Source organism: Trachypithecus francoisi, unplaced genomic scaffold (genome assembly GCF_009764315.1).
Source record: "Trachypithecus francoisi isolate TF-2019V2 unplaced genomic scaffold, Tfra_2.0 Lachesis_group5, whole genome shotgun sequence".
Taxonomy (NCBI): Eukaryota; Metazoa; Chordata; class Mammalia; order Primates; family Cercopithecidae; genus Trachypithecus; species Trachypithecus francoisi.
In genome coordinates, this window is record NW_022681470.1 from 91,150,373 (window position 1) to 91,161,819 (window position 11,447).

Here is an 11,447-nt window from a genome sequence, read left to right on the forward strand (position 1 = left end):
CCCGATATTCCAGGTGTTGTGTGTCTCAATTTTCTTTGGCTAGGAAAAGGAATTCCCTTCTCCCTTGCGCTTCCCAGGCGAGGCAATGCCTCACCCTGCTTCAGCTCTCACTGGTAGGGCTGCATCCGCGGACCAGCGCCACCTGTCCGGCATGACCCAGTGAGATGAACCCAGTAGCTCATTTGAAAATGCAGAAATCACCCATCTTCTGTGCCACTCACACTGGGAGCTGGAGACTGGAGCTGTTCCTATTTGGCCATCTTGGACCGAATCTTGCTCTGTTGCCCAGGCTGGAGTGCAGTGGCATGATCTTGGCTCACTGCTACCTCTGCCTCCTGGATTCAAGTAGCTGAGACTACAGGTGTGCACCACCACACCTGGCTAATTTTTTGTATTATTAGTACAGACGGGGTTTCACCATGTTGACCAGGTTGGTATCAAACTCCTGAACTTGTGATCTGCCCACCTTGGCCTCCCAAAGTGCTGGGATTACAGGTGTGACCCATCGCACCCGGCCAGGTTTTTCTTTTTTCTTCTTTCTTGCAATAGAGGAGACAGGTCTGGTGGGACTTACTACCTTTCCCATGCAGTAGCTGTGCTCATTCGTCAAGCCCGCATCATGAGAGAGGATTTATCTGGTCTACATCTCTGACCCTAATCTTTCAGAAGACCCTGATGAGGTTTACGGAAAAGGGCTTAGAGACTGATGTGAAATTCCCTGTTTCTATGACTCCCAGGGCTTCTATATACTCATGCTAGCCTTTACAAATTTGTTTAAAATTTTAGCTGAATTTTTCTTCTTACTGGCTTGTATAGTGTCTGGCATCTGTCCCAAGTAAACAAGGGTTTGCATTCCTTCTGTCCTTGGAGGAGTCTGTCTTTCTTTATATTTTGGGTTAACTGGTTGCCCTGATATTTCAGTTCTTTGATAAATTCAAGTTGTGATTTTGATGATCCGGCTTCAAAAAGTTGTAAATATGAAATTGAAGCTCTTTATAGCTTTCTGCATGCTAATCTTAACTTTAAAATATTATCTGTAATCCCAGCACTTTGGGAGGCTGAGGCAGGTGGATCACCTGAGGTCAGGAGTTCAAGACCAACATGGTGAAACCCTATCTCAGTAATATCAAAGTTAGCCAGGCATGGTGGCACACACCTGTAATCCCAGCTTCTTGGGAGGCTGAGGCAGGACAATTGCTTGAACCTGGGAGGGAGACATTGCAGTGAGCTGAGATCACCCCACTGCACTCCAGCCTGGGTGACAGAGTAAGAATCTGTCTCAAAACAAAACAAAACAAAACAAAAAGCAAACAAACAAACAAAAATTATTTGCAGGCCATGCCTGGTAGCTCATACCAATAATCCCAGCACTTTCGGAGGCTGACACAGGAGGATTTCTTGAGGAGTCTGATGTTACAGTGAGCTATGATCATTCCACTGCACTTCAGCCTGAGTAACAGAGTGAAACCCCGTCTCGAGAAAAAAAAAATTTTCCCCTAAATTAGCTTCAGATAATTTTTTTGAAAACCAAAAAATAAAGTAAATAGCCCAAACACATTTATATGGATGATACCTACAAAGCACAAACATATATTTAGAAGTCCTTGAACAGTAACAAGCAACATAAAAGAGGAATGTAAATCTGTCCAGCAAAGACTCGTTTATGACAAAACAACCCTGAAACATCCAAGTAGGAGTAGTAAAAAGGGATCCTGGGATACAGACTTTGGAATATTCCATTAACTTCACTGCTCTCAAGTTCTGACTAGTTTCTTATAAGTAATAGGAAATTTATAGCAGGATCCTTTATGTAAACCTCATACCAGTAACTTGTACTTTTATCCTTAATAAAAGTGTATGAGATTCTCATCTCACTATGTAGGGTTACAAGTAACTTTTATGATACCTTTAAAAAGTTTCATGTTGAATATCTCCTCCATAATTAAAAAATGGATGTATTGGCTGAATTCATTCATTCATTTGACAAATATTCACTAAGCACCTACCACTTGCGAGGTACTCTGTTAGGTGGGGATACAGTGTGATAACGGCATGGAACTAATATCCAAGTCAACCATTGAAGTCAAAATTCTGGGCTGGCAAACTTTAGTTAGGAGTCCCCATTTTAGGAAATATTATTTCAAGCAGGGCTTGTTTTTATCCAGAGAGTGTATACAGTATAATAAAACTCAGCATACCAAGATTTATAGTTCTTGTGTTTTTCTCCCTAAGTAGAGTAAAAACTCCTTCAATAAAGTGATTGTGTTGTCAACCACTGCATATTCTTAAGTACCAAGATGCTTGACTCCAGGCAGGTGCTAAGAGAGTCTGTTGAGTGAGTGAATGTGGATCAATGAAAATCAGACAGAGGAAATTTTCTTTATATATTTTGTGTTCTTGTTTTTATTTCTTTTTTTGTGGTGGTTACTGGCTCTTCTCTAAGAATAATGGAGAAAAGGTGTTAGTTTATACTGTCACACAGGGCAGTCATAGGAGACTCTGACAAAGCAAATAAATCACTGATAAAGCAGAAATGGAATGTAGTAAGGGGGTGAAGAGACGGGAAGAAAATACATGGGAAAATATTGAAAAGGACAGAGTGATCAAATACAGCAGGGACATAGGAACACTGGAGGCACTCTGGGAGCCATTTAGTTTTATGCTCTTGTTGTATGATTGAGGAAAAAAAAATGTCCTTAGTGGTTAAGTGGCTTTTCAATGCCACGTCAGACTTGCTCCATAGCAGTTGAATTAGGGGAAGGTGAGTAAGTTGGAAGTTGGTGACAAGGACAGAAGTTGGAAACTAGAGAGGAGAGTCAGAACCAGAGGGAAATGAGAGACTAAATAGGCGTCTCGGGGTTTTTGGAGTGAATTTTCTTTGTTGCAGTCAGGGGAGGTTTGTCTGTTGGTTGCAGAAAGAAGTCAGAATAGAGATATCGTGGGGGTAGGTTTGTTTGGAACAGAAATCGAAGACCGTTTTTTCTGAGGGAAGGAAATAACATCTGCAAATGACATGCTGTTTTTGCTACTTCCATTGCTAGCTGTTCTCCCAGGTGGTGGCAATGCAGACGGTAAGAACTCTGACAACTGCCCAGTTGGGTGGATGATGGTCTGTGTGTGTGTGTGTGTTTGTGTGTGTGCACATGTGTGTATGTGTGTGTGTGTGTATGTGTTTGTGCTTTCCCTAGCATATACCTGGAAAGTGAGAGTGCCAGGCTGGTTCCATTCTGACTGTCCGTGACTCCAAGTCCCCGAGCTCTTACGAAGGTGGTTAATAAGTCATGGGGCTCTGTGGCAAGCAAACGTCTGCTAAGACCATGATGGATCCCCTTTTCTCCAGATTCTGAGCTCCCCCACTCTGGCCTCTCTCCATTCTTTGTCAATTTCTTTCTCCCCATTCTATTTGTTCTTTTGCCACAGGACTCAAGGAGCCTGTCTCCTTCCATGTCATCCAGATCGCATCCTTTTACAACCATTCCTGGAACGAAGTCTGATCTCAGGTTGTCTGGGTGATTTGCAGACCCACACCTTGGACAGAAATTCCAAAACAATCATTTTCCTGTGGCCCTGGTCCAGGGGAAACTTCAGCAATGAGGAGTGGAAGGAACTGGAAATGTTATTCCATATACGCTGCGTTCGGTTCCTTGAGGAAATGCATAGATACTCCCGTGAATTGCAGTTTGAGTGTGAGTTCAGTTTCCTCCCTGGGGAGTGGGGAGGTGGGAGACGGGATGTCTCAATGTTTCTTATTCCTGTAGGAAACAGCCTGACTGTCTTCTGTATCTTATTCTACTCTTTCCACCATAAAACTGTAATTGCATACTTTTGGGCAAGGTTGAAGACCCTAATTCTTCAAACACTTCTGCTACTTATGAACTCCTGTCTTATTAACTGCAGGGTTATGCATTATTACCTTTTCTTACAGGTATCCTGTGGCCACCCTTTTTCCTGCCCTACAACCAGATACCTTCAGCTTTCTCACTTTCTCATTCATTCTCTTCAGGAGTCTCTCTATATATACTCAATTATATCCCATTGCATTCCATTCAACTTAAGTTGTTGTAATCCCAGTTCTCTTACACCAAGTCCTTCCTCACCCACAGCATTCACATCACTTTCTTTGACCAATCTGCCCTCTTCCATATGTTACTAATCTTTTCCTCCACCTACAGCTTCCACCAGTTCCTCTTTCTCTGAATCCCTGACCAAACCAAATTTTATTCCATTATGTCAAACCCTGCAAATTTCCCCCTTCTGCTTCTGCAATCCTTGCTTCTACTCCTACAATCTTTGCTTCTACTCATTTCATTTTATCTTTTTTTCTCCCTCTTTCCCGTATTTCATAACCCCAGATCCTTTTGAGATACAGGTGACAGGAGGCTGTGAACTGCACTCTGGAAAGTTCTCAGGAAGCTTCCTTCAGATAGCTTATCAAGGATCAGATTTCGTGAGCTTCCAGAACAATTCATGGTTGGCATCTCCAGTGGCTGGGAATATGGCCAAGCGTCTCTGCAAAGTGCTCAATCAGAATCAGCATGAAAATGACATAACACACAGTCTCCTCAGTGACACCTGCCCACGTTTCATCTTGGGTCTTCTTGATGCAGGAAAGGCACATCTCCAGCGGCAAGGTCAGTCCTGCACCCTCCCTCCAAGAACTTTTGATTGGAAAATCATACCCTTCCACCACCCCCTTCCAATTTGGAATAAGGAAGCGCCACCCAGAAGTGGGAAAGGCTGGGTGCAGTGGCTCACATCTGTAATCCCAGTGCTTTGGGAAGCTGAGGCTGGAGGACCGCTTAAGGGCAGGAGTCCCAGACCAGCCTGAGCAACATAGTGAGACCCCTGTCTCTAAAAAATAAAAATAAGTTAGCCAGTCATGGCTACAGGTAGCACACACCTGTAGTCCCAGTTACTTAAGAGGCTGAGGCAGGAGGATTGCTTGAGCCCAAGAGTTTGAGGTTAGAGTGTGCTATAAGTATAATTATGCCACTGCACTGCTGCATAGTGACAGAGTGAGACCCTGCCTCAAAAAAAAAAAAAAAAAAAAAAAAGAGAGAGAGAAATGGGAACGTTGTGTCTATCTAAACTTCTAAACTGCTGTGGAGATATGAAACTCCCAGTCTGTATTTGAATATCTTTTCTGTCCTTTGCAGCGAAGCCTGAGGCCTGGCTGTCCCGTGGCCTCAGTCCTGGACCTGGCCATCTACAGCTTGTGTGCCATGTCTCAGGATTCTACCCAAAACCTGTGTGGGTGATGTGGATGCGGGGTGAGCAGGAGCAGCAGGGCACTCAGCGAGGGGACATCCTGCCCAATGCTGACGGGACATGGTATCTCCGAGCAACCCTGGAGGTGGCCGCTGGGGAGGCAGCTGGCCTGTCCTGTCGGGTGAAGCACAGCAGTCTAGAGGGCCAGGACATCGTCCTCTACTGGGGTGAGAAAGAGCTGGGGCCCAAGCTGGAAATGCCAAGAGATGGTCCTCAGGCATAGAGGCAGGGCAAGCTGAAAATTTTAGGATTTTAGGGATTACAGCCCCAACATGAATAAAAATAGGTAAGCTAAGAAATAGAAGTTTTGAAAATGAGGGCACTGTAGATGCAGGAGGATGCTGAGGATAAGATGAAGCATCCATCTCTGAGCAGGGATGAGAGAAAAACAAAAAAAGAAAAGAGATTGGTAAGTTGGATACTCAAATGAAACAAAGAAGCCAAGGGAACGCAGTGAAACAGGGAGTGGATGAGGTAAAATGGGGTGGATTATAACATCCTTGGTGTCTCCTCAAATTCACAGAACATCACAGTTCCATGGGCTTGATCATCTTGGCGGTGATAGTGCCTTTGCTTCTTCTGATAGGTCTTGCGCTTTGGTTCAGGAAACGCTGGTGAGTTCTTTGCATGTGTCTTTCCTACTCTTAGTCCCTACCCCACTTGTCTTCCCATGTTTTTTTGTTTCTCTCTCCTCAGTTCTTCTCTCCCCAGTCCCCTTCCCTCTTACTCCTCAATTCTTAGCTCCACCTTATTCAGAGTGACTTCTATCTCTGTTTTCATCCAGTTGCCGTTAAGATAACCATGATCCTCCTTGTCACCCTTCTCCTTTTGGGGTGAGAGACCAGCAGTCCAACAGCTCAGGATACACCTGAACACATCGTGGTGATGACGTCCTCTCAACTCTCCTTGTAAAACTTTTGTCATTTTTGCTTGTTTCTGATTAATGATTATTTGTCAATATCAGCTCAATTTAGTTTTGCAGGATTTCTTGTTCTGACCTGGGTTCTGGGACTTCAAAATTCAAAATTTATCTCCAAATGGAATGGGATCCTAGCAATATTCACGTGTTCAACTATTAATGGATCATCAGGCTTGTTATAGATGTCCCTTATTCCCGAGGGCCTTCCCTGACTCACAAGTGGGAAGCGGTCTCTTCCTGGTCTGAACTCCCACCACATTTCAGCCGTACTTTGCTAACTGTACTCCTCACTTCCTCTCCTTCATTGCAGCTATTAGGTCCCCCTTTTTCCTTCTAATTTTTCTACTCCTTCAATGCAAAGTATGTGTGTTTTTAATATATGCATCCCTGGTGAAGGATCTTGCTTTCATGAAACATGTTGTCAATAAAACTCTTTGTTGAGTTTATGCCAAGTTTGTAGTCTTTTCTTATTCTTTTCCTTCCTGGTGCTTTTGAAGTAGTTGAGACGTTTGATACTCTTCTGGTTAAAAGCCTTCTTGCTTGGAGGAAATTTTACACATTCCTAGTTCTATAGTTTGTTCTCTGAGCTCCAGAGGAGAAACACAATTTTCTCTTATTACTCCTATCATTCAGCTATAGAGAGTTATTCGAGTTAAATTAGTGTTGCAGGTATGCAAGGCAGGATGTATATCTTTACTATTCAGTGGTTCAGGGACAAGCAGCAGAGTTCTCACATTGGAGCTTGTTAGAAAGGTAGAATTTGGGCCTCACCTTAGATTTACCGAATTATAATTTGTATTTTGGAAAATCAGCAGGATACTCACAAGTCCACTAAAATTTGTGAGGCACTGATGCTGGTGATGCCTGAGATGTAGTACAAGTGTGTCACTGAAGAGAAAATGATCAAAAAAGGGAACAAGAGTGTTGCTCCTCAAGATTGAAGTGAGATCAAGGCAAGTAATGTTGTACTGCACATTTTTATTATTCACGACAGTTATATTCTGTGCAGTTGCTGCAAACACTGGATTCGTGAGCACTTAGCCATTGTTCCCAGGGAAATACAGGTGTTAGGTTTTTGTGAGCTTTTTCACATTTTTGTTAACTGATGAATACATAAGCTTGTTTTATGTGTATTTCTGTTTAAAAACATCTTATTTTATATATGTATATATTTATAATTAATTCATTATATGCAGTATTTCCATATAATAAAACACTATCTAAGAAGTGTTAATGTATTCCTGACCTTGGTTAACATGATCATAAATTTCTTTGGTTTTTAGCCTCACAACATTGCTGTCCACAATACTTAAAAAAAATGGTTGTCATTTCATGAATCCACAAATGTAGCTGTTTTCCCATAGCTTCAGCACAGCATTATACATGTTACTTTCCCAAGCAACCTCACCTACAGATGGGTGAATTTCCTTCCTGTTTTCCTGCATGTACTGCACTGTTGATTTATTAACATTGAATTCATAGTCAACAACCATGTAACTATAACAAAGCTTATCTAACACACACATTTTTCTCTGTAAGGCATGTCACAGCCTTCTTATGCTTAGGAAAATGAGTCAACACTTAAGCACTACACGTGGGAGCCATTTAAGACTGTGAAATCACCAACCAAAAACACAAAAATGTGAAAAAGTTGGCACTATATAGACTACAAAAAGGATGCTTGTTTACTGTGTGAGAGCTGGAACATGAAGACAGAGCACCACCTTTTTATACCTTAGAAATATGTTCTTTGAGGGACTCAAATTTTGTACCTCTCTGCACATATTCATGAATGATTGTGAAAGTGCTATGAATATATATCTAGGGGCTACACATAAAATTTGGCAAGTAGACAAATTAGCAAATATAACATTTTCGGATAATGAGGATTGACTATTGATACCCGATGGTAGTATTTGTCAGGATATCCATAGCAAGACTTCAATTACTTTAGGGTTTTCACCTGTGCCTGAAGGCAGCAGGGCTTTCTGCCCTTTCCCTGGCAGGAAAGGGCTCTTTTTTTCTGTTGTTGTTGTTGTTTTAATTATACTTTAAGTTCTAGGGTACATGTGCACAATGTGCAGGTTTGTTACATATGTATACATGTGCCATGTTGGTGTGCTGCACCCATTAACTCGTCATTTACATTAGGTATATCTCCTAATGCTATCCCTCCCCACTACCCCTCTCCACAATAGGCCCTAGTGTGTGATATTCCTCTTCTTGTGTCCAAGTGATCTCATTGTTCAATTCCCACCTATGAGTGAGAACATGCGATATTTGCTTTTCTGTTCTTGCAATAGTTTGCTGAGAATGATGGTTTCCAGCTGCATCCATGTCCCTACAAAGGACACAAACTCATCCTTTTTAATGGCTGCATAGTATTCCATGGTGTATATGTGCCACATTTTCTTAATCCAGTCTGTCATTGATGGACATTTGGGTTGATTCCAAGTCTTTGCTATTGTGAATAGTGCCACAATAAACATACGTGTGCACATTCCTTTATATCAGCATGACTTATAATCCTTTGGGTATATCCCCGGTAATGGGATGGCTGGGTCAAATGGTATTTCTAGTTCTAGATCCTTGAGGAATTGCCACACCGTTTTCCACAATGGTTGAACTAGTTTACAGTCCCACCCACAGTGTAAAAGTTTTCCAATTTCTCCACATCCTCTCCAGCACCTGTTGTTTCCTGTCTTTTCAATGATTGCCATTCTAACTGGTGTGAGATGGTATCTCATTGTGATTTTGATTTCCATTTCTCTATTGGTGAGTGATGATGAGCACTTTTTCATGTGTCTGTTGGCTGTATAATGTCTTCTTTTGAGAAGTGTCTGTTTATGTTCTTTGCCCACTTTTCGATGGGGTTGTTTGCTTTTTTTCTTGTAAATTTGTTTGAGTTCTTTATAGGTTCTGGATATTAGCCCTTTGTCAGATGAGTAGATTGCAAAAATTTTCTCCCATTCTGTAGGTTGCATGTTCACTCTGATGGAAGTTTCTCTTGCTGTGCAGAAGCTCTTTAGTTTAATTAGATCACATTTAACAATTTTGGCATTTGTTGCCATTGCTTTTGGTGTTTTAGACATGAAGTCCTTGCCCATGCCTATGTCTTGAATGGTATTACCTAGGTTTTCTTCTAGGGTTTTTATGGTATTAGGTCTAACATTTAAGTCTCTAATCCATCTTGAATTAATTTTTGTATAAGGAGTAAGAAAAGGATCCAGTTTCAGCTTTCTACGTATGGCTAGCCAATTTTTCCAGCACCATTTATTAAATAGGGAATCCTTTCCCCATTTCTTGTTTTTCTCAGGTTTGTCAAAGATCAGATGGCTGTAGATGTGTGGTATTATTTCTGAGGGCTCTGTTCTTTTCCATTGGTCTATATCTCTGTTTTGGTACCAGTACCTGCTCTTTTGGTTACTGTAGCCTTGTAGTATGGTTTGAAGTCAAGTAGCGTGATGCCTCCAGCTTTGTTCTTTTGGCTTAGGGTTGTCTTGGTCTTTTTTGGTTCCATATGAACTTTAAAGCAGTTTTTTCCAATTTTGTGAAGAAAGTCATTGGTAGCATAATGGGGATGGCATTGAATCAGTAAATTACCTTGGGCAGTATGGCCATTTTCACAATATTCATTCTTCCTATCCATGAGCATGGTATGTTCTTCCATTTGTTTGTGTCCTCTTTTATTTCACTGAGCAGTGGTTTGTAGTTCTCCTTGAAAGAGTCCTTTACATCTCTTGTAAGTTGGATTCCTAGGTATTTTATTCTCTTTGAAGCTATTGTGAATGGGAGTTCATTCATGATTTGGCTCTCTGTTTGTCTGTTACTGGTGTATAAGAATGCTTGTGATTTTTGCACATTGATTGTGTATCCTGAGACTTTGCTGAAGTTGCTTATCAGCTTAAGGAGATTTTGGGCTGAGACAATGGGGTTTTCTAAATATACAATCATGTCATCTGCAAAGAGAGACAATTTGACTTCTTCTTTTCCTAACTGAATACCCTTGATTTCTTTCTCTTGCCTGATTGCCCTAGCCAGAACTTCCAACACTATGTTGAATAGGAGTGGTGAGAGAGGGCATCCCTGTCTTGTGCCAGTTTTCAAAGGGAATGCTTCCAGTTTTTGCCCATTCAGTATGATATTGGCTCTGGGTTTGTCATAGATAGCTCTTATTATTTTGAGATATGTTCCATCAATACCGAATTTATTGAGAGTTTTTAGCCTGAAGCACTGTTGATTTTGTCAAAGGCCTTTTCTGCATCTATTGAGATAATCATGTGATTTTTGTCTTTGGTTCTGTTTATATGCTGGATTACATTTATTGATTTGCGTATGTTGAACCAGCGTTGCATCCCACGGATGAAGCCCACTTGATCATGGTGGATAAGCTTTTTGATGTGCTGCTGGATTCGGTTTGCCAGTATTTTATTGAGGATTTTTTCATCGATGTTCATCAGGGATATTGGTCTAAAATTCTCTTTTTTTGTTGTGTCTCTGCCAGGCTTTGGTATCAGGATGATGTTGGCCTCATAAAACGAGTTAGGAAGGATTCCCTCTTTTTCTATTGATTGGAATAGTTTCAGAAGGAATGGTACCAGCTCCTCATTGTAGGAGGAGTTCTACCGAATTCTCCTCTGGTAGAATTCGGCTGTTAATCCATCTGGTCCTGGACTCTTTTTGGTTGGCAGGCTGTTAATTATTGCCTCAGTGAAGGCAAATAAGCCTTCTTGAAGGCTTTGTTCATATCTTTTTCCTCTTTTTTCTTTAGACTTCTCTTCTTGCTTCATTTCATTCATTTGATTCTCAATCGCTGATACTCTTTCTTCCAGTTGATTGAGTTGGTTACTGAAGCTTGTGCATTTGTCACGTATTTCTCGTGTCTTGGTTTTTATCTCTGTCAGTTCATTTATGGCCTTCTCTGCATTGATTATTCTAGTTATCCATTCTTCCATTCTTTTCTCAAGATTTTTAGTTTCTTTGCACTGGGTACATAATTCCTCCTTTAGCTCTGAGAAGTTTGATGGACTGAAACTGCCTTCTCTCAACTCGTCAAAGTCATTCTCAGTCCAGCTTTTGATCCGTTGCTGGCGATGAGCTGCGTTCCTTTGGAGGGGGAGATGCGCTCTTATTTTTTGAATTTCCAGCTTTTCTGCCCCGCTTTTTCCTCATCTTTGTGGTTTTATCTGCCTCTGATCTTTGATTATGGTGATGTACTGATGGGGTTTTGGTGTGGGTAGCCTTCCTTTTTGTTAGTTTT

General features: G+C 41.4%; 1 protein-coding gene across 1 annotated transcript; it reads left to right on the forward strand.

The window, feature by feature from the left end:
• Positions 1-2,810: 2,810 nt before the first annotated feature.
• Positions 2,811-5,938, forward strand: LOC117076383 (T-cell surface glycoprotein CD1a-like). Its single transcript, XM_033199812.1, is given in 6 exon segments — positions 2,811-3,071; positions 3,421-3,480; positions 3,483-3,686; positions 4,353-4,631; positions 5,157-5,435; positions 5,792-5,938. Coding segments are annotated over 6 exon segments (975 nt in total). The 5' UTR covers positions 2,811-3,013; the 3' UTR covers positions 5,887-5,938.
• Positions 5,939-11,447: the final 5,509 nt, after the last annotated feature.